At 41.2% G+C, this 23,276-nt stretch overlaps 2 protein-coding genes across 5 annotated transcripts in view; one reads left to right on the top strand and one right to left on the bottom strand.

Annotated features, from left to right (window-relative positions):
- BRF1 (BRF1, RNA polymerase III transcription initiation factor subunit) overlaps positions 1 to 23,276 on the bottom strand; it is a 172,774-nt gene that overhangs the window by 86,333 nt on the left and 63,165 nt on the right. For all 3 annotated transcript variants that reach the window (XM_027637598.1, XM_027637599.1, XM_027637600.1), the window contains 2 exons: positions 14,782 to 14,813; positions 5,605 to 5,677 (listed from right to left, as the gene is read on the bottom strand). In XM_027637598.1, coding sequence (XP_027493399.1) covers positions 5,605 to 5,677; positions 14,782 to 14,813 — 105 coding nt within the window. The remainder of the gene's footprint in view (positions 1 to 5,604; positions 5,678 to 14,781; positions 14,814 to 23,276) is intronic.
- On the top strand, positions 336 to 3,685 carry BTBD6 (BTB domain containing 6). Of its 2 annotated transcripts, XM_027637602.1 has the most exons (5): positions 336 to 869; positions 1,120 to 1,417; positions 1,604 to 1,694; positions 1,975 to 2,093; positions 2,315 to 3,685. In XM_027637602.1, the coding sequence occupies exons 2-5, from the start codon at positions 1,209 to 1,211 to the stop codon at positions 3,345 to 3,347; spliced, it is 1,452 nt and encodes a 483-aa protein (XP_027493403.1). In that variant the 5' UTR covers positions 336 to 869; positions 1,120 to 1,208; the 3' UTR covers positions 3,348 to 3,685. The 2 variants fall into 2 exon arrangements, with proteins under 2 accessions (XP_027493403.1, XP_027493402.1); XM_027637601.1 differs by lacking the exon at positions 336 to 869 and having other exon boundaries at positions 877 to 1,417.

The following is a 23,276-nucleotide window of genomic DNA, read 5'->3' as shown; positions in this document are numbered from 1 at the left end:
CCCGCCGCGCTGCCCCGCGTCCCTCCGCGTCTGCTCCGCTCCGGCCGGACCGCGGGCACCGGGGCCGTGCCGAGGGACCGACCGACCGCGGAAACACCACGGGGCTCTCTCCCGGAGGGCTCCGGGCGCTGCGCACGTAGGCGCGGGGGGCGGTGCCGGGCGGGGGGCGGCTCTTCCCCGCCGCGCCCCCGCGCTCGCCATTGGCGCGGGCGGCCGTGACGCGCGGCGTGGCCGCTGCCTCTTAGTGCGGGAGGCGGAGGCAGGGCCCGGCAGAGCCGCGCCGAGCCGAGCTGAGCCAAGCCCGGCTGCGCAGCGTCGCATCCCGCCGCATCCCACCGCGAGGGGAGCGCCAGGGGCAGCGCCTCGTCCCGCCCGCCGCGCAGGAGCCGGGGCCGCCCCCGCGGGCAGCAGCGCCCCCGGCGCGGGTGGGAGGAGCGCGGAGAAACAGCGGCGGCCGCGGGGAGCGGAGGAAAGTTGGTGCGAGCGGCGGCGGGGCCGCCCGGGAGCGGGACTGCAGGCGAGCCGCCGCCTCGGCTCGGCCCGGCCGCCGCGGATGTGCCCCCGGCGGGCCGGGAAGGACGGAGCGGAGCGCTGGCGGCGGAGATCGGGCGGCTGGCTGCGCTTCACCCTCGCCGGGCTGCTGCACTCGGAGGATTTGTGGATTGACTTTCGCTCCTGACCCACCGCCTCGGCTGGATTCCTGGGGTTTTGTTGCTGGATTTTGTTGGTTTTTTTTTTTTCTCCATTTTTGATTTTTTTTATTTTTCTGTCCCCTTTCATCGGGGAAGGAACTGCCCGCCGGCCCCGCTCGGGTTCCCCGCTGCAGTCGTGGCAGTGCCGTGGAGGCTGGGACACCCCCGCAAGCCAAGGTGAGCGCTGGCACTGATCCGACACAGCATCACCCCTTTCCCCCCGGAAAGGTGCGTCGGGCCGGTAACCAAAGAGCGCGCACACACTCTAAAAAAAACCAAAGGCCACCCTGCATCTAGAAGCGTACAAAATATCCTGATAGTGGGACTCGCATTTGGGATCTGTTAGTTCTCTTGCTCATGCCACTGCCCCCTGGTTGCCTCAATGGCAGGATCATGAAGTGTTTGACTTTTTTTCTTCTGCTTCCAGAGACCTTAAAGAAGTCCAAAAAGAGTGTGAGGTCAAACGGCAAGGTGCCAGGATGCTATGAGATAGTGCCCCTGTCCCTGAAGAAGAAGATGGCTGCAGAACTTTACCCTGCCAGCACCAACACTAACATTGCAAACAGCAACGCCGCCGCCGCCGCCACCGCTGCCAACAGCAAGAAGAACGCCCTGCAGCTCCAGCAGAGCGCCCAGCCGCCCCCGCCGCCCCAGCTCCAAAACCTCAACAACAACAACTTGGAGAGCGCCAACTGGCAATCCTTCCATCCCACGCTGCGGGAGAGGTAAGGGCCAGGCTCGCCGGACCCTCCCCGGGCGGGCGGGAGAGAGAGAGAGAGGCGCCCGCCCTGTGCACCTGCGCCCCGGCCGGGCGAGAGGGCAGGGATGGGCTGGAGCCGGCGGGAGGCTGGGGCACCGGGCGAGGGGCAGCCCGCGGCTAACGGGGCTTCTCCCCCCTCCCCTGCTTGCAGGAACGCGCTGATGTTCAATAACGAACTCATGGCTGACGTTCACTTCATCGTGGGCCCGCCAGGGGCATCCAAGAAAGTTCCTGCCCATAAGGTTTGTGCAGATAATTTTTTGGCTTTTTAATGCTGCTGTACAGATTGCCTTCTACCTCTGCTTTTACAACAAGGTTGCACTTCCCCCCCCCCCCCTAATTACAGTTCTTGTCTAATCCCAGAAGTAATTCACATACACTGCAATTCAAGGGAACAGTCTAAGGCAGTGTTCTGCCTCCACTGCAGCTTGTAACTTTCCCTAAATGTAGCTCTTAGCAAAGCCAACACGCTCAGCTGTTCCTGATCCATGTTACTGAGGCTTCTCTCTCTTTATTTTCCAGTATGTTTTGGCAGTTGGTAGCTCTGTCTTCTATGCTATGTTTTATGGCGATCTCGCAGAGGTCAAATCTGAAATCCATATACCAGATGTGGAACCTGCAGCCTTTCTAATCCTATTAAAGTAAGTGGCCTCTACAAGTCTACTAATTACATGGACAAAATCAAAGTAGCTTATAAAATATACATCTCCTAATTGGCATTGTGCAATATGCACTTATTGCTGTTTACTTAATGTGCTGACAAATACTGAATGTCAGATTCACTGCCAGCAAAGACGACTATAGATTATTTTCATGGCCTACTTTTTTTTCCCTAAGAAACTATTTTTTTTCCCCCGTCTAGATACATGTATAGTGATGAAATAGACCTGGAAGCTGACACAGTTCTGGCTACGCTGTATGCTGCCAAGAAGTACATCGTGCCGGCCCTAGCAAAGGCTTGCGTCAATTTTTTGGAGACCAGCTTAGAAGCGAAGAACGCTTGTGTCCTGCTGTCTCAGAGCAGGCTCTTCGAGGAGCCAGAGCTGACGCAGCGCTGCTGGGAAGTGATTGATGCTCAGGCAGAAATGGCACTGAAGTCAGAGGGCTTCTGTGAGATAGATCAACAAACACTAGAGATCATTGTAACCCGGGAGGCACTCAACACCAAGGAAGTGGTAGTTTTCGAGGCTGTTCTCAACTGGGCAGAGGCTGAATGCAAAAGGCAAGGGCTGCCCGTTACGCCACGCAACAAGAGGAATGTATTAGGGAAAGCTTTGTACTTGGTGCGGATTCCAACCATGACTTTGGAAGAGTTTGCCAACGGAGCTGCCCAGTCCGACATCCTCACCCTTGAGGAAACTCACAACATATTCCTATGGTACACGGCCACAAACAAACCCAAATTAGAGTTTCCACTGACAAAGAGAAAAGGACTCGTGCCTCAGCGATGCCATCGGTTCCAGTCGTCTGCGTATCGCAGCAATCAGTGGAGGTACCGAGGGCGATGTGACAGTATTCAGTTTGCCGTAGACAAACGGATATTTATAGCAGGACTGGGATTGTATGGGTCGAGCTGTGGCAAAGCTGAGTACAGCGTCAAAATCGAACTGAAGCGCTTAGGCGTTGTCCTTGCTCAAAATCTGACAAAGTTTACCTCTGACGGCTCCAGCAACACCTTCTCTGTGTGGTTTGAACACCCTGTGCAGGTTGAGCAAGACACATTTTACAATGTAAGTGCTATTCTTGACGGTAACGAACTCAGTTACTTTGGACAAGAGGGAATGACTGAAGTGCAATGCGGGAAAGTGACGTTCCAGTTCCAGTGCTCCTCGGACAGTACGAATGGAACCGGAGTACAAGGAGGACAAATACCTGAGCTCATTTTCTATGCATGATGCATTTCACCTTGATTGTATTCCAATGATGCACATTAAGGGATTTTTCTGTTTCTATGAACTCTGCAGCAGTATGGAATGTTGCGCTACTTACCTATCTGCTACATCAGGCTATACAAATAAGTGAAGGAATGCTCTTGAATTTAATCTTATTTTATTTATTCATAAGCTATTTGACTTAATTATTAAGACTGCAACGAGCAGAAAAATGTTAAATTTTGCACGTACTGTGCATTTATTTTGTATATAGATAACTAACTTGCTGACTTAAACAGAATGTTCTAAACTAGAGCAGTTTAAGAATCTGTGAAATATAAAACATTTTTACTTGCCCTAAATCCTGTGTACTTGATCATTGCTGATCTTATGGCTCGGGTATGTTAATTCATGTACAGTTAACAAGGGTGATGATGACATTATGGTCTGGTCCTCATGTGCATTTACACATGGCAAATACAAAGGTTCCCTTGCCTGATAACTTAAACTATCCATCAGCAGCCTTTATTTCCCTTCAAAAAAGGGGAGCTGACATTTATGGAAGCTTGGGGTTTTCGTGTGTTGCCCAAGCTGAAGACAGACAAACCATCAGTATAATCAAAGTTGATCAAAATCATTCTGTGGTTATATTTGAAAGCTTCTAGTACCCCTTAGCACACATCATCTGCAGTAACCTCCAGCCTGCCCAGCAAACAGCAACACTGCCACTTCCACCTGTCAAAACTGTACCCCGTGTGAAAGGCTAGAGTCAAGACATACAGATGAAGCTTAATTCAGTGACAAGCTCCATCACAGATTTAGCCCAGAGCTGTAATACTGGCAGCCACCGTCTAAATTTACATCCTGTCCTTACAATATTTAGCAGCAGACATTAGAGAAATAATTGCAAAATGGTCTTTGGGTTCACTCAAGAGTGCTAATTAGAAATAAGCCATCTTAAACAAAAACTGTTGGATCTTCCCCCCCTTCTGCATAGTCTCATGCACTATCAGCAGTCATTTTATGCTAGTACCCTTAACTTTTCTCAGAGTGATAAAAGTAGGTGTTTTTTTCTCAAGTATCTGACAATCATTACAGATGAGCCAATTAGAAATACCTACTGGTTTCTATAAATCTCTCTTCTTGTAATGACCTTGTAAAGAATACTCAAACAGCAGTCTAAACCAATATTTTTTCCATGTACAAGTACCTCTACAGCTAACATTTCTTGTTTGCCTTTTTCTAATCTGCATTAATTTTCACCTTGAAGCTAAGCTGCAATACAAATTCTGCCTGTTCTCTCAAAAAAAAAAAAAAGTAATGAAAAATAAGAAGGGAACTGAATTATTGAAAACAAGAACTTTCTACCAGACAAAGCCAGCACACCAGGATGGCCAACAGCTGCACAGGTGATGCTCAGCATGAGCTGCTGGTTCTCTTGCTGCAAAGGCAGCAGTTCAGTGCCAGCTGAGTGCAGCTGAAGGGGTGGGGGTGGGTGTGTGTTGTTCTTCAAGACAGACATCTGATTCTCTCAGTACAGATTAAGGAAAGTGGGAGTAAGAGTGGGTAAAGATAACACGAAGATAATTCCTGAACAGAGGTGGATAAGAGTCACAAGACCTCACTGTAAACGCACTCTTTTAACTGGAATTGGCACAAATTCCCTTGGCTTAAAAGCCACAGCCTAGACAACATCTTTTTTAGCCTTTTGACAGGTTAAAACCCACCTTCCTATCACGGTTATGATTTCAGTGTTGACTTATTAAAGTTATTCACATGTTTGGAAAAAGTTGCTCCTCATTTTCCATCAAGCCACTTGTATTTCGAGCATGGAACACCTCACCTACAGGTGATGGACAGATAGTAAATTTGGCAAATGTTTATCAAAACGTTTATCAAATGTTACATCTGTGGAAGTGAAGCGTGATAGGCCTGTGCAAGCTTGCAGACACACACAAATTTGTTACACATCAGCCCATTGTCTTAGGATGGCCTAAATGACTCTCAGAAAAAGCAACAAAATTATTTGCAAAAGAAAATAGCATCTAGTTCCAAAACACCTCTTACATAAAGCCTGTTCTCTTACATAAAGGAGAACAGGCTCTTACAGTCAGCAATGCTCTTCTGCCTGGATTGATTCCAGCTTCATTTTAAAGTTACTACTTGGATATTTAGCACACAGTACTATGTATATATTTACACGCATACATACATATTTTTGTCAAGTAATCATGCAAAAAAGACACTCAAATAGTCAAAAGTCAACTCATTAAAAAAATACCTATGGCTGGAGCATTTATGCAGAGTTCTCTGGCCAACAGAAGGAAAGTTTTTCCCAGCACATAGACATTCACCTATTAAAAGACAGAAAAAATAATTATTTAAATCTTAAACCACAAATGTTTTTAATAGAACATTTATATGGAAATAAGAAAACCCCAATTTTGGAAATCCTAAACAACCTGCTTTAGAAAAATTCAATTGAAGTAATACAAGTGATATTCATAGGTATAGGATAATACTTGGTGCTTGTCAAAATCTGCACAAATTAGCATTGTAAATCAAAGCATAAATTTATCTTGAAAAAAATAAAAAAAAGTTGCTCATCATGTTCTTCAGTGGGTTCAGTGCTGCTCCGTAGTATAGTTTTTCAGTTGTCACCTAAAATCATAAGGCATTAAGTAGACTTCAATATAATATCAGTATATATAAAGTGTCATTTATCTTGTAACATTACAAAACCTGAGCAAATACTCACAAGTCAGTGCAAATTTCAGCTCTGCAAGATCATCTGTAGTGGGATAATTAAGTATTGCATAAGCACACGCCAAACTTTCCACCAAATCAAGGAGTGGTGCTACATGCCCCAAGGGTTATTTGTCATCTCTTACTGTTTGGACATTGGCCCAGATCACATTAAAAACATTAGGAATATTAAAAAAGAATAACAAAAAAACCAGATTCAGAAAAGCTTTAAACCACACTAGTTCTGCTCAGGCTCCAGGGACAGAGCTCTGCTCCCCTCCTCTCCTTCAGTGCTGCACCCAGGAGGATGTAAACTGAGGGGAGGAGTTACTCTTCATACTCTGATTTGCAATTTATAGCATAGGCAACTGTATTTGTATTTTACAAGTCTGAGGAAGTTTTCTTTCTCTATCTTAAGATGTGTTTTTGTGGTCAGCAAGAAAGGCAGGATATTCTCCAGCTCCCTATCAGTCCCAAACATTCCCACAGAGCTCCGTGAACACCTTGCTCCCCCCCCAAGGCATATGTAAAGGTCAAGGTTAGTATAAAAAACTCCATCCTCCTACACTCCCAAGAAATAGGTTTGGGTTTTTTTTAAGGATAGAATATATATACTCTATGGCTTTTATACAACAGAACTGCCCCTCTCTTTCCTATGCCTGGATAATAAAGGCATTTACCAAGCAGTCAATTACCCAACTGAACTGGGGAACATGGTGCAAGCCTATGGAACTAAAAAACTGTTACTAATCTCTTTCGGTTTCATCAAAGAGCTTTGCCAACATTAGTTTAAAAGCAGACTTTCCTCCCAAGTGTATATATGCTTCTACCAACCCAGCAAAAATAAATATATATATATATATTTAAACAACAACAACAAAAATAAAACCCCAAACAACTGATACATTTTCACCTAGTACTTCAAAATGTTTACGTGAAAATGTTCTTGACATGTATTTTTCTCAAATTTAAAAAAAAAAAAAATTAGAAATGAGAACTTCAAAGAAATCCTCAGAATGATCACGTGCCCTGAAAGTGACTGTGCAATCAAGTACATATGATATGATGGTAATTCATTCCATATTTAGTGAAAAGTGGTGAATACCTTCCATGCTGCATCTGACCAATGGTTGGACCAGCCTAGAAGACGCAAAAGTACAGCCTTAAACTTTACTGTCCTTTTTTCCCCTGAAAATAGCAGACAACATAGAAGCACTATTCTATGGGAAGGACGTGAACAAAGTATAACCTCTGAATAAGAAGTATATTTTCTAGGAAATAAGTCACCAAGTTTCATACAGAAAAATAAGCGCCTACTGAATCTGGCAATTCATACTGGAGTCTGAGAGCGTGTGACTTTCCATCAGCCACAGACAGAACAGATATGGCTACAGCAAAGTATCTGCAGTGTTTCAGTTGGCTTTAGACTCACTGCAAGCTCGAAATGGCTTGTCTTGACCTTTTGTCTAAAAAAATATTAACATAAAGAATGAGGGTTTGGCTATAGTTTCAGCCTTCTAAGCTGGCCGACCAAGTTACTATAAATCTTAAACCTCATCACTTAGATCGTGTTCTGCAAGGACGATTTCACCGCACAAATCAATAAAGTTACTTCAGTGGAGCCAAGGAGATATGATGTTTCCATTAGAGGCTTCACAAACTCATCTAGTTCTTTCATTTTAGTCTAGAAAAAAACCTCCAAAACTCAAAATGAGTATTTATCCTTCTAATCTTACTGCTTGACACGACATCCAAATACCTGATGTTTGTCTCCATCAAACCACGTCACTCTCTAAGAAACTCCTCCCAGGCAAACTTTCCGTAAATGCAATAATAAAGAACAAATAAATATGAAGAGGCATAAAGAAGAAGGGGGTTTTTTTAAGTGAAGTTCTAACAATCAAAATGGGTGCCAAATTAAATCTAAAGCAAAGACATATGCATAATAAATGTGCTCAATGACTTTATATCTTTCTCTCCTTAGCCTAAGAGCCTCCTGATCCAGAGTGTATTTGAGAAGTAATACACTAAATCTAACCTGCTTTTCCACTTCACTCATATCTTCAGTGTTTTATGACTGACTTCAAGGTGTAGTCAGTGTATTTGCACAAAATAATAAATGCAAATAGAAATGGTACATCAGGGAATTTCTTTCTTTTGATCACAAGCACATTTCTTTGTAGTTTCTGGGTACTACCAATTTAGAAAGAAAGCAAAATATACAGCGAATTACATGCTTTACATGGTCTTCCTCATGAAGCTCACACATTTCTAATGCTAGGGAAAAAAAATCACAAAAAGAATGAAGAATATTTAATTGCTTTCAGTTTTCCTGGCAAATCAGTAGGGGGAAAAAAACCCTAACAACTTAAGGCCCTCTCAAACAATATGCTTCTCAACTTTAAAAATTGACCAGATATTGATAGGTTCTGGGACGTTTCTCGTAAATGAGAAACTAAAGGTGGCATAAGGCTCACCCGGGAATCTGTAATGCCATTGAGCTGCTAAAACATGATATTTAAGAACTTCTGGGTTTACTGGAAGACTGCTCTTTCTCTAAAATTTTATGCCACTATCACTAATTTCAGTATTACGTGCACACACAGATCCTGCGACGGAGGAGATATGATAAACAATAGGCATGTAGAGAGGGCCTTTCTTTACTTCTCATCATTTGTATGGTTTTTTGCACTCCATTAAGCTTAGAAAATTAAGAGAATTAATTTAGAGGCCTACTTTAATTTCTAGTTCTTTCTTCATTAAGAACTTCTTATAAAAATTCATATACTCCAATCCATCAAAAGCTTAATGCTCCAAATTTAGAATCATATGACATTTGCATTTCTAAAACCTAATTTTATATGAGTTCTTAGAATGGTGAATAAACAAAAATGCCCTTCTAAAACGATGTCTCTGGCTTAAACTTGAATTGGTGCAGCTTTAGAGCTTATCACATCAATTTCAGCCTCTTTTCCCCCTTAATTTAAAAGGATCTTACTGAAAAACAGTATTTCCCCAAACTCTCCCCAATCAAAACTGTCAAAGTGAAACAATGGTTTATGCACTTTCATAAGACGTTGCTCTTTTTCCGCAAATTTTCATCAGATATTAGAGTTTCCTAAACTTGATGCAATCACTAGGTTTAAGCATCAACACCTGATACAACAGACGTGTCAACCTCTGTCAGAGGGGATACATATAGACCTGTCACTGAGTTGGTTTTTCTTTAAAAAACAAGTAGATTCTTCAGCAGGAAGACATTTTTCAGACAAAAAGTATGTGCTCACCAAGGCACTGCAAAAACCTGTTTTTACAGGAGACCTTAAGGTTTGCTAAGATGTTGTCCTTTACCAATAGTTAATTTCTGCTCTCATTATCAAACACATTATGTTAATTAAAAGGAGCATTTAGGGAAGGAATGGCTTCCAATTATTCAGTTACATCTTGACAACAAGATCCTTCTACTTGTTATGCTCTTTGCCCTTCACAGTACTTTTTGGAAACAGCCTTTTCATTTCACATCTGTCAGTCATCAGACAGATTTCAAAGGGACACTTCCAGAGGGACTCTTATCCTTTCATAATTTTCTCTTGCTTTCACATCATGTCTGATCTCTTCACAAATACCAATATACTTCCACTTCTAGAAATAACAACAAATACCTCGTTTCCAGTAACACAGGAATTCATCAGTCTAACACCTTCCCGAATTTTAAACTCTCTTTGGGAAGGAGGGAGTCTCTCATTCATACAATTACTGGATCACGTTAACTTCTGGGCAGTGGCAAAAAAATAAAGCTGCCACCATTGAATGAAAGAAGTTTTTGCTTGACCGTAAGTTCCATAAATTTATGAACCAATAACTCTTTTGCTATAAGCAATTTCCAAAAGGGCTTTTCAAGACCATAGTGTGGCATTCTGGAGAAGTATTACAAATGGTGACAGTGTTTAAGATATTCTGTCTTTTAGAAAGACAAAGACCGGGCAGTTGGAACACAGTGAGAATTCACACTGTGAAACATCCATGGCTGCTTGCCTAAATAATTAAGCAAGCATGAAAAGCAAATGAGTTTTTAAGGAGAGTGTCTGTTGCTGGGGAAAGAGGCACCTGTGGTTATTTGATTCATTATTAACATTTCTAGTGTAGTAATGCCTGAAGGTCCCAACCAGGTTGTTTAAATTAACTCAATCAACATGGCAATTTGCATAGGGGCAATAAAGGCAAATGCAGTCAACATGTTAATAACTTTAAATGAACAAAGAGTATTAAAAACTGAAGCAAATGAGTACAGTCTTTAAAAGAATACTCTGTTTTACCTTTCTCCATACAATAAACTGAAAATTCCTATTTTTTGGATCCATATTGCAATCAGAACAGTCAAAAGGCAACACACAAAACTACAAATGTTCACCAAACCCAGCTGGTCAGGCTGTCATTCAAAAGAGACACAAATCAAAATTAAGCAGCTTCCTCTCATACTGTGCTTTAAAGAGCTGCCTTCAGTCTGGGGACTCCAAAGGGAGAGTCTCCTTTTGCTCATCACATACATGGCAGTCCTAGAGTTCTTCCTCCAACACCACAGCAGTACGATAAGCCATTATCATGCTATCTATGCAAGAGAGTCAAAAAGTAATGATTTCCAACAAGCATGGAGGAATCAGGGAGGACAATGTTGCCTTTAGATGAAATAAATGAAAACAAGTGTCCAAAAAAACCTCTTAATAAAAATCCTTCTGGACAAAAAAGTACTGTTACTTGACTAGACAAAACGAAGATAAAGAAATAGGGATGAGAGTTGTGGTTTGAAGTGGAAGAGAGGCCAAAGGAAGACTAGACCAAGCAAGTACCAGTTACTGATTTTCACTTCCTGTGCACCCTCTTCCCTTACCTAGAGCTGTAGTGTAATTCAGGTTGGAATGGATCTCAGCAGGTCTCCAGCCCAACCTCCTGCTCCAAGCAGGATCAGCCACATTACAGACCGGGTTGCTCTGGATCTTGGGAACCTTCCTGGATAAAGACTTCAAAACTGCTCTGAGCAACCTGTTTCCCCACTTGGCTGTCCTCATGGTGAAAAAACTTCTTGATATCAGATAATCATCTCACTTTAATTAATTATGTCTGTTGCTGATAATTCTCCTGCTGCGCCCTCCTGTGAAGAGCCTGGCTCTTCAGGCGTCCAACATCTCGTCAGTGAGCACCAGCCTTGTTTAACAGCAGGACACACCACAAGGCACACCAGAAATTATATTCTACTAGGCTGAAACTGGAGATCAAAGTATTGCCAACACCTCTCCCCAAAGTCTTTTATGATCACATTGCAAAGACCATGACAGTGGAACAACAGACTAAAAAAGAAACGGCCGTTTCTGAGGATGCAAAAGGCAGAGTTTCACCACACCAAAGTAAAACTTCACCCAAATAATTCCCCAGGTGCAAGGAATGGGATGCTCTGAAACACAGGAACAAACCTAAATTGTTCAGAACCTGGCCAAGGCTAGACAAGCTTCACAGCTCTCCTAAACAAGCCAGGCCTGTCGCTCAGATTGGACTAACAAAAAAGCAAACAAAAGGCCTGATTACAGACCTCTCTAAGGACTATATTTGCAAGTAAAATGTAGTATCTGAAAATATAAGCAAGTACTTTCCCTGTCAGAGACTGATGACTGATCGTCCTTCCAACTCAATCAACAAGCAGCAGGACTGCTCAGCACGAGGAAGTGGTCTGGACATTTTCAGTTCATTTCAGATCATGCTTTAAAGTCCACATGTATCAGAGGCATACTGATCTGACAACACTTCCAACAGGAGATTTCCAAGACATAGGATATATTTCACCTCAAGATAAAACAGGAAAAAAAAGTACCAAAGAAATTGCCTTTCCAATTTAAAAAAAAAAATAAATAAACGCATTTTGGCTTTTCCCAAGGTGACAGCAATGTTAAAACTCCAAAAACTACTGTGAAATGCAGGAGTTCTTTAGCAGAACAAGACAAATTCCCACATCCCAGTCATCAGCATAAGAGGAAAACAGATAAGACTTCTTAAACAGACTGCCATTAACAGTGAAAATTAGGCTCCTCTAATGTGAAGTTTTAGCAGCATAATACTATCTAAAAGCACATTACACTGTAGGGGACAGCTTTTTATTTTTTTAATATTGTTAAGTCCCAAACCCACTCAGTAGAGCCAGGGAGAGGGGTTGTACAACAAGTACAAACCAGAGCCTGAGAGGTCATGCTTAGGACTTCCTCTATGCCTTTTTTTCCTTTTTAAATGCTAAACGGATCAGCAAGAGAGAAAGAATACAAATACAACAGGTCATTAAATACTGAGTTGCAGGTAACAGCAGATTCAGATCTTCATATTACTGTTAGTTCTAGCTGATACCTATGTTGTGAGCTCCAGAGAGCTTTAGCTCTACCGGTGCTTGCAAGACACTGGTTGAAGGTCACTGATGTGGAGGGTGCCCTAAGTGTGATGCAGAATGGCACAGCTAGGACTGTTCCCAGCTGCAAGATGGTAAAAGGCAGCAATAAATGGCCTTTTTTCACAGGCTTTCAGTTATCTTTTTTGCTGGTAGCCAGAGTTACACAGCTTTCTTTCTGTTTTGCTTTTAGATGAAACAATACACGACAGGTTGTTATGAGGACATGGTTAAGTGGTGAACATGGTGGATGATGGTTGGACTGGGTGATCTGAGATGTCTTTTCCACCCTTAATGATTCTATGATCTTTTCCCCCTCAATGCACTGAAACCTATTTCAGGGTGTTCAGTAATTCAGTCAGTAGCCTCCATGAAGACACTCCATAAGGATGCTTCACTGGGTGAAGCATTTTTTTTCTTCAAAAAAATCCTGTGGTCAGATGATGAGCAGCCCTGCAGGTCCCTCACCTCCCACAGCAACTGAGCTGCATCAAGGAGAACACTGAAGAAAAATCTCAACATTTGCTATTAGCAGCTAAGTAAGACTTGGCACAGGTCAGCAGTAGCTCATTTTTTAGACTTTCACATGTGATTTGTTTTGTGATGTAAAATCAACACCTTTCTCATTTTACCAAGAAAAACAGTTACCTGGACCAGTATGACATATTTCGTACAGATGAGTCTGAACAAGTTAAATATTTTGGAAGTATAAAACCATTGCTACTACTACTACTGCTCACAACTTTTCTTCTTCCTTAATGACATTCATATCCCAAGTTCAGGATAGGAGAGCTGTTCTTGAAAAAAAGAGGCACTTCAAAGTCAAACAGTACCACCTAATGAACTAATTCTAATAAACTAATTCTTTTTTAGGCACATAATCTGTGGGCAAAGGCTGACCTAAAGCAGAATGTACTGAAGTTTTCTGCCTGGGCCATAAATGTTTTTGCCACCCAGGTGCTGTTTGGGGTTTTTTGTGTTTGTTTTTTTTTTTTTTTTTATTTTATTTTATTTTATTTTAATTTTTTAATTTATTTTTGGCTTGGTTTGTTGTTGTGGTTTTTTTGTTTGGTTTGTGGTTTTGTTTGGAGGTTTTTGTTTGTTTGATTTTTTTTTAACAGACTTGGGGTGGGAGAAAAGAAAATCAAGCTAGAACCTGAAAAGCTCCTTTTTACATTCTTAAACAGGACTCTCTGGCTAGCTATAGTTAACAATAACAGTTAACATTCTTGTTTGCTCAGATTCACCTTGAAGAAGCCATAAAGTAGAGCTCATCAAAAGCCTTCACATAGTTAAATGCAGATCAAGATACTGAAATCTTGGATTTTTCTCTTTCAGTTGATAATTTCTCTACTACTAGTGTACTTCTGTCTCTCCCATCTCCTCAGTTACCCCTCTTTAACCTTTTGGTCTTCATATGCCCCATCTCAGCATCTTTTCTGGATGGAATGTACACAGGGGAAAAGACAAATCCTTCAATCTTTCTTGTCTGTTCCTGCTGACAAGACTTCTTTTTTCATCTCTTACAGATAGAATACCTCTTCTTCACATTCTGTGACTATTCTTCATATTACTGTGATCGTTCTATTTCAAAATCCTCACCATGAAAAATGACTTGTGCTTGGAAGGAAATGAACCTCCCATTCTACACACGCAGTATTTGGTTGTGAGTAATCAAAATAATTCAATAAGAGTTCAGAAAAGAGAAAAAAGTTACTCATTTTAAGAATTAAAGATTAATTTGATTATTGCAATTCCAGCAGATTGCTGCAAGCAATAAATAGTCTTCAGAGGGATGCCATTTACCAAGACAGCTGGGAGGACAAAAATAGATGCAACTAACCTACTCACATTGTATGTAAAACAGTTGTAACAGGGAGAATGAGGGTAAGGCAACATATGTCAGTGGAGCTTTCTATTTCCACACAGAGAGCAAGTTCGTATTTCTCTCAAAATACATTTTATAAAACATGTTTCTGTAAAGCACAAATCCATTTACACAGAATTACCTACCAAAAAGGTTATTTCTGTCTTCAACAACTGTTGTTTTAAAAATATGTAACATCTGACCCTGTGCCACTGCAGTGACTCTGAAAGGATCATACTAACTCTTGGTATGTTATTGGTAGCAATAAAAGCAAGCAAATATTTTTGACTTTTAATTTTACTGAACAATTACTCAGATTTACAAACCCAGTGATTTTCCACTCAGAATTTATAGAGAAAAATTAAAACATCCTGAAGTTTAACAATTGAAAAAAAAAGTCAAATTAAAAAAAGGTACATTACCTGAAGAAGGTCACTGAGGTCAAGTAACATGTCTGTGAAGAAGTCAAGGAATATACATGTTTGTTGAATGTGACACTATTTCCCAATTTCATCAGCAAACCAAAAAAAGGGAAGAAATAAACCCAGGTTTAACTGTCAAAGAAGGCAAAATATGGGTTAGGTACTTCAACACACCACTTATGTTAACAACCAAAATCCAGTTAGAAGTCTAGCTGCCCAAAAAGCCCTGCCAGCACCTGCTGAATTTACTGCACAAGTTGTCTATGTGAAGTGATGGTCTCAAGGAAGAAGCCAACACTCCATGTGACCTAAAATACTCACCATATCCTGCAGTCTAAGAAAGACCCAGTGGTAACTGGGTCCTCTACTCTGCTTTGGTCAGATCCCACCTGCAGTGCTGCATCCAGCTCTGGGGTCCCCAGGAAGGACATGGAGTGAGTTCAGAGGAAGTCACCAAGATGATTAGAGGGAAAGACCACCTCTCCTGTGAGGAAAGGCTGAGAGAATGGGGATTGTTCAGCCTGGAAAAGAGAAAGCTTCACGGTGACCTAATTTGCACCTTCCAGTACCTGAAGGGAACTTCCAGGAAAGATGGAGAAGAGCATGTACTGACAGGACAAGGAGGAATGAACTCAAACTGAAAGAGGGTAGGTGTAGATTGGATATTAGGAAGAAATTCTTTACTGGGAGGGTGGTGAGGCAACGGAACAGGTTCCCCAGAGAAGCTGTGGATGTCCCATCCCAAGTGTTCAAGGTCAGGCCGGATGGGGCTTGGAGCAACCTGGTCTGGTGGAAGGTGTCCCTGCCCATGGCACAGGGTTGGAACAAGATGATCTTGAAGATTCCTTCCAACCCAAACCATTCTATTACTCTGTGATAACAAAAACCCAATAGCAGCATCAAGATAGAATACTCTTATTGCACTTAAGAATATAAAGCATCATCAGTCTCCTATGACAGCTTAGGAGTCCAGGATTCCAGAGACACAGATGGAAGAGCAAACTAAGAAAACTGAAATAAGTTTCTTTTGCCCTCTTCTAGGATGACCTGTCAAATAGCTGGAAAGGGAAAGCTGCTTTGCCTACTCTCTTCTCCAGCCAAGCAAATCACCTGTTACCTTTGAGCTTTCACTCCATCATATCCTGTGCTACTACAAAACATGAGGTCACCATCTACTATTCATTATGGGCACACTTGGAACACACAATAGTTAAAAAGCAAGCCAAACCACTACAAGTTCCCATTAGATTTTACTGAAAGTAAGCACACTTATAAATGCATTGTCTTAACAGTATCCAAATAGAAAAAAACAAAAAACAAACAAACCCAAGCACCACGAAGCTTAAAGTGCAAAGGTAGCCTCCTTGCCACTGTTAATGAACACATGCTGGATCTCCTATCAGCTGCTCAGGTGTGGCTCACATGCTGTAAAAGGGTTCTGGTTTTATTATTAAAAGGAGTGTCAAGGTAAAGTATGAGAGAAGGAGAGAGAGAGAGAGTGAAGCAGGCAAAGAAAACATGTATGCAGGGCTGTATGTGAGTTTGTGTGTATGAAGCAATGTGTTAAGAGGTCCAGTATTAAATAAAATGCAGGGACATCAGTATAGTTTGGTACCTACTGTGGTAACATAAGTATTAGTGAGTGTTTTTCTTAAAGTATGCCAGAGTAATACAGTACACATTTCTCCTCAACATTATCAGTCATGGAAGGAGAGTAATTCAGATAGTGTAATCAGTTTATACATAAACATTTTCCTCGCTAAGAACTTTTATCCTTGAGCATTTCTACCCTTATTTTGCATTTGAAATTGTAAGAATACACTCCAAATTTGTTACAAAATTCAATACATTATGTTAATATTACTTGGTGAAAATTAATTCCTGCATTAAAAACCACAGCATAGCTGGATAGTTAATTAGCTGAAAACTCAGCATGGCTCTGAAAAAAAAATCGAAAATCCATTATAGGTAGTATTATGCAAGAGATTAAAGTAATCTGAAATTTTAACACAGTAAGGAAATTGCAAACAAAAACCATCTGTAAAATATATAGCTTGAAAATCTACACAGAGCAATACTGAATTCAGTGCAACTTTTTTTTTCAAAATTGTAAAGAGGGAGAAAAAGGAAAGACTTTTAGCAATGCAATTGCCAAGGAACCATAATAATTGTCAGCTCATCAAACAGATCTAGGAAGAAATCACTACGCCAATTTTGTGCTCAAGAAATATTCTAGGTCTTAAAATGTTCCCAGCTCATTATTGACTTGAAGTGTCTGGTTATTCTGTGCCCACCCTGAGATACCTTCACCACTGAGACAAACTAAAATTATCACTTATATCTGACAGACCTCATTACAATTTAGGAGAAAAAAACTCAAACAAAAACACCAAAAGAAAAGCAGCTCATAGGTTATTGAGGCACCAAAGTGAGCAACTGAGTGTTCCTAGAGCCTGGCTGCTGCCACTGGAGGAGGATTCAGAAAGAGCATCAGTGCCAAAGGCTAATTCAGATCTAAAGTGAGCCAGAGAGCTACTTTTCTAACCAAGGTATTTCAGTTACAGTCATGAAACCTGTATAGAAGAGTATTCTTCATCCCCCTCAAACTGTTAAACACACTTTGGCAGAATATCTAAACTTATTAACATAGTACAAGTGCTCAGACTTTATTACTGTAAGGAAAACAACCCCACCTTTTTGTCCAAAAAGAAACAGAAAGCACTGCATGCATTTACAGTGACACAAGATCAGAGCTAAGGAGCTGGGAAATTCACTTGCAGGGTTCAGGCAGCTCTGAGTCAATTTAGAGCTGCACCACAGATGCTTTAACATACAGTTCCTTTGCTCCTTAGAGAAGTTAGTTCAAGTGTCCATTGAAACTGCAAGCAAAGGTCACAGTAAAAATGTGGCGTTTCTGGATTTCATTTAAGGTAGCCTCCAGCAATCTCTCTCCCTGATTAGATGTGTAGCTGCTACATTAAATCAAAAGGGGAAACTTGAGTCATGCAGTAGCACTGGGTTGGCCTTTACTATGAATATTGTGGGCACGATTATCAGCAGGAAGTGGTTGTAAAAACAGGCCGTTGTTTTCAAACTCCTTTTCAGAGCTGGAACAGTTCAGGAGAACGTAAAACAACAGCTGAAAACAGCAGATAATACTTAATATGTATTCAAAAATTATACAATCGTAAGATAAATGTTTTCTTTGAGGCTGAAAGAAAACAATGTTCATGTTACATATGGAGACTGCTACCCACATGGAAAGGCTCTCAAAGGGATAGACAGCTACTGATGTTGTAGATATACACATACAAAATAACAGGGCACAAGGGGACTTAGTTTATGAATGCACCCAATTAAAAAAAAAAAGGAAAAAAAAAAGCAAATGCACTAACAGTTTTAACTGTTTTTCCTTTGCTATTCATTCTTTAAGCAAATTTCACCAAGGTATGCAACTGACTGCTCATCACTAGAAATATCTAAATCAAGATGAGATGAGTCTACAAGCTTTACAGCAAAATTTTAAATTCAAGGGAATCATTTCACCAATGTGATGCAAGAGGTCAGACTGAGTAGCCAGAATGCTCCCTTTCTGCCTTTATAATCCAGTAATCTGTGGATAATGTGAGAGCTCCATGAATCACAGTAATAATGATCTCATTCTCAGCACCAGAGGAAACAAAAGTTCATGATGAAATGAATAGTACCGGAAACCTAAACCCCAAAATACCAAAACAAGCATGCATTTGTGCTTCAGACAGACCTACATTTTACATATTCCAGCAATCCTAAAGTACTAATGTGCAGCAAAATCACCTTGGGTTTCAATAGCAACATTTACCAGCAGGCAAATCTGCCATTTGCAAAGTTATATAGAGAGATGCAGGAATAAATTGTGGAAGATGCTGCTAAAATAACAACTATCATTTTCAATAGAGTTGTTACCTCTACTAAAAATAAATTTTAAAAAATATAAATCTTTATTTTAGTGCCTGACAATCTACAACAATCAGGAAAACTTCAAAGAGATTATTTCATGTTACTGTGTAAAAATTCTTCCACTTTGTAGGATGTCATATCTGGGAGACACAGGCATGTATAGGAAGCAGGGAGAAGACAGTCTAGTATTTATTTTAGTTAGTTAGTTTTCATAAGTTACTCTCAGAACATTTTTACTTATTTTAAAGCAGCCATACCATGGAAGGAGGACTAATGCCAAGGAATCGTGACTGCAAGCCACTCAGAAGAAATTTGACATCCATAAGAGCCCTGCTGCCCATAATGAAGTGTCACCTTTTTTCACCTTAAGCTAAAATGCTGTTTCTCACAAAAACTAAAAGCAGATCCATTAAATATATAAAATATTTAAACATAAACTCACTCTCTGTACTCAACAACAGCAATTCAGCTAGCTGCAATCAGAAAAACAAAGTTTAATAGGAAAGGTGGCTGAAAAGCAAAAAAAAATAATTAAATAATTCTGATGTTAAAACAAAATTTTCTCAAGTTCTAAATAAAAAGAAATATTTACAATTTCAGTTTTAAGATTCTGGATAAATTACATAAGAAATGGGAATTTCCCAGAAGTAATTTCAGTAACAAATACATGGAGATAAGACAAAAGGGAGGGTGGACAGAGAACTGGTGAAAACTGTCCAGGGTGAAAAACTAGTGACAGCACTTGGCTGGCCCAGAATCCAGTTTTTGACCTTTCAGTTCGACATCCAATTCACGACCTTCCCCCATACATCACATGATTTATGATTATGACTTATCATGGTTGTACCTCTGCTGCTTTACAAACTTTCCCCATTTTAATTATCCATTAATTGAAACTGACTGACAATACTAATTGTTTAAAGTAAATGTTTCTCTTCCCAATGACACTGAACTAAAACAATTAGAAAATAATGACAAAACCCAATTCTTTTGTAGAAAACTCATTTCTGACAACTTTAGAAAGCTTTGCCTTGAGGCTTAAACCCTACAGAGCCAGATTCCAAAGTTTCTCCAGTTTCCAATTCTGTCTGTGCAAAGAAGTCCACGTAGCACAGGCTGCACTTAAGTACACAAATAAAAACAGCATTTAGCAAATAAAACTGCTAAACACAGATGCATTTTATTAAAAAAATTATATTTATGTGTAGATTAACGCATGATAAAAAGAAGTGCATTTCGGTCTGTGGGTTTTTTCCCTTCTTTGCACACAGCTGCATGGCTGTGTTTCATAAAAGCATATTATTCTAAATGCTGTATTCTAAAATCCCCAACTTAAGAACAAAAAGCGGTGCTGCACTCCTTCCCCAGGTCTATCAGGACATTTCTCCAGCAGTTCCCTTTCAGCTCATGCAACCTCCCTATCCTCATAGTTAACACAAAGTTAGCAGCAGTAATTCAGCATCGTACAACCACCAGGCAGATTAAAAAGGAACAGGCATTTCTGGCTGCATTCAGCCTGCCTGATTCCATGGCATTAACTGAAAGGGTTAGAGGTGTGGCTTTCTGGCTCACCTAAGACCTGAATTAGCCTTTTGACACCAGCTCTCCCCTCCTCTATCTCCAGCAGCTGCAGACAAAATCCGGGGTGACTGGGCTGCTGCCGGCGCCGCAGCCGGTGAGGCGGGACGGATCCAACGCCTGCGAGCTACCTCAGCCTCCAGACTCCAGTGCACTTACAGCTCTGTCTTTGCTAAATTAATGCTGCAGCTTTTCTTAATAATTGTCTTCAGAGTCACTGCCATTTAGAGGAACATTTTCAAAAGCACGCCAGGCTGGCTGAATATGCGGGCGAGCGTTCAGCCCTTCTGAAAATGCTGCCCTTGGAGAACGTGCTCTTCAAAGGACTGGGGCTAGGCCATGTTCCTGGTGTTACTGACTTCAAGTGAAAAACCTGCTTTGTGGGGCATTGCCAAGTATTTACATAGTTGCATGTAAATTTATAACACAGTGCAACACAACAGAAGAAAAGAGTAAAAAATACATTTCTTGCCTCAAAATGCTTGTACAGTCAACTCACAATTATTCAGGGTATCAAAGGGATAAAATATGCAAAGAATATCCATACTAAGCTCCTGAAAGATAATCTAGTTAGTATATTTACTTAGGGAAAAGAAAATTTAGGCATAGAATGAAAATGTAAATATTAATTTAAAAGTTGTGAGAGACATGAGGTTAATCTTCAACCTGAATGATGTGGCCGTGTATAAATAACAGTTGGCTGTATTCAAACAACAAGAAGTCTCCAAACAAGAAACAGAGACCCTGTCCCCTGAACAGTAAATTGAACAAGTGCTCATGAGGGAAAACAAGAGAGGTTGCTAGGAGAAGCAAGGTCTATGGAAGAACTTAAAAGAAGAGCAGGGCTGGCAGATGAGAATGGGAGAGAGGCACCAGGAAAGGAGCAAAGCTCAAGCTGCAAGGGGAAAAGAAACCAGAATAAATTGTAAAATTGCTGCAGAAAACACAAGCAGGCATGAAACTGCAGTCCAAATATCTGCACAGAATGACCATTTGATAATAAAATAGGCTTAAAAAAAAGCAGCTGCGAAACAGGACATTGATAGTGAAGATTTAAGTAAACGTAAAGGAGTTCGGTTCTCTCTCATGTGTACAAAGGCTATAAAGGTTATGACTCTTGTACCAGCAATGAAAGAAAAGTTCACAAGAACTCAGAGGTGCAGATTTGGAAGAACTATTCTGAGATGACACTCCAGTATTCAGCACAGCAGCAATGCACACGTTTGGAAACGTGAAGCAGCTGGCTGAGAGAGAAGGAGCAGAGGAAAATCACTGCCTGCTCAGAGGTGGCAAAGGAAAACCAGCACTGTCATGAGCCTGACACTCTGCCTTTTCAGAAAACTCCAAATGGAAGAGTTTTGAAAGATGTAAAGAAATTAAAAAAGAAAAATATCCCTGCCCTAACTAGTTTGATTCTAGTCCATTACCACCCCCTTCCCTTGGCTGCCATTTGTGCAGTAACGTGGCAAACCAGCCGAAGGAACTGCCTGAAAAAAATATTTTTCTTTTCTTTTTTTTTGCCTGTTTTCAGCTGGATTAACTCCCCAGTTCTCATGTAACTGCACAAACACCTGGGCTGATAGAAGGGGATGGACTGGGGGAGGACTGAGCAGGCAAGGGCAAAGCAAGATAACTTCTTTCTGAAGCCGCGCCAGCTCTCACTGGCTTAAAGCATTCATCAAAACTAGAGCCTGAGACAATCTCTCAGTCACCCATCCCACCTTCTCAAATTTCTCTTTAAAGTTTGCAGAGTTTTCCTCGGCTTGCTCTAAAACACAAAGGCCTACCTTATCTGAAAGACAAACCTCAAAACAAATAAGGAACAAAAGCCTGCAGAGTAACTTCTTTATAGTAACCCAAAATCTTTCAAAACTGATTACAGCTGTTTTAAGTACATACACAGTTCCTTGGGTGAGACTTCATCACAGCATTGCTCTGGTTTTACTCACAGTAAACACTCAGTTATGCTTTTTGAAAAAACTAGCATTACAGTGCTCAATTAAACCAGAATAAAACCAAATCTGTGGACGCAGAGTGTCCTACATTTCCCATGCCAGAAGCCAAGTATTACATCTTTGCTTTCATACCCATACTGAGGCTAATGCACTGGTATTAGCACTTGCTCCTCGGAGAATTATCTCAGCAGACCTTTTCTGGGGCGGGAGAGCAGCAGCTGCTGTCCCAGCACTGGGACACGGCAGAGTTTGCACAGAAACTCAGATGCTGCTTTCCTGCCTGTATCAGTGGAGTTGATTTATCCATGCATAGCCATTATCTAATATCACACACGTAAAACACTGTCACTCCTTTAGCGAAAAATCTGTGACACTATAGAGCCTTTGTTTTAAGGGAAAATAGGGCTTCAAAAGGAATGAATTGCATCCCTGCCCTTCTGAGGCCGCTGACTCCTTAATGGCCTTTGGTGGGAAGTACAACAATTGGATGTGTTAAATTTCTCACTCTCAAAGGCCTTTAAGAGAGTCATCTCAGCACATGTCACCTGACACCATGACAGAACAAACCCTTCTGTATCAGATGCCCGGGGGCACCTGCAGGAACCTATTTCATTACCTGGACTGCACCAAAGGGAGCCTTGTATTCTGAAAGGGGGCACTACAGGAATACTTTTGCCCCTGATGGTCTATTCCTGCTGATCAGAAAACCTCACCCAGGCAGGCAGGCAGGAGAGCTCTCTGCATTCCCACCCTGCCTCACACCCACAGCACTCCACTGGAAAAAGAGCAGGTGTAATGGCTCCATGGATGTGTCTGGCTCTCTCCTGGGGAATGGATGGAGCAACGCTTCCACAGATGCTACCAAACTGTTAATTACTACTCTTGTAGTAATCAAAGCAAGTTTGTTTAAAAGCATTACAGTAACTCACAGTAGCTTCCCCCATCACCTGTGTTTGTTACGGAACATAAACGCAGCACGGAGCTGAAAACTGGCCTCTCAGGACTAGTTTATCAGCACTGTTT

The sequence above is a fragment of the Corapipo altera genome, unplaced genomic scaffold (genome assembly GCF_003945725.1).
Source record: "Corapipo altera isolate COAL_440 unplaced genomic scaffold, ASM394572v1 23, whole genome shotgun sequence".
In the NCBI taxonomy this organism is placed as follows: domain Eukaryota; kingdom Metazoa; phylum Chordata; class Aves; order Passeriformes; family Pipridae; genus Corapipo; species Corapipo altera.
This window is presented reverse-complemented; position numbering and strand designations above follow the sequence as displayed.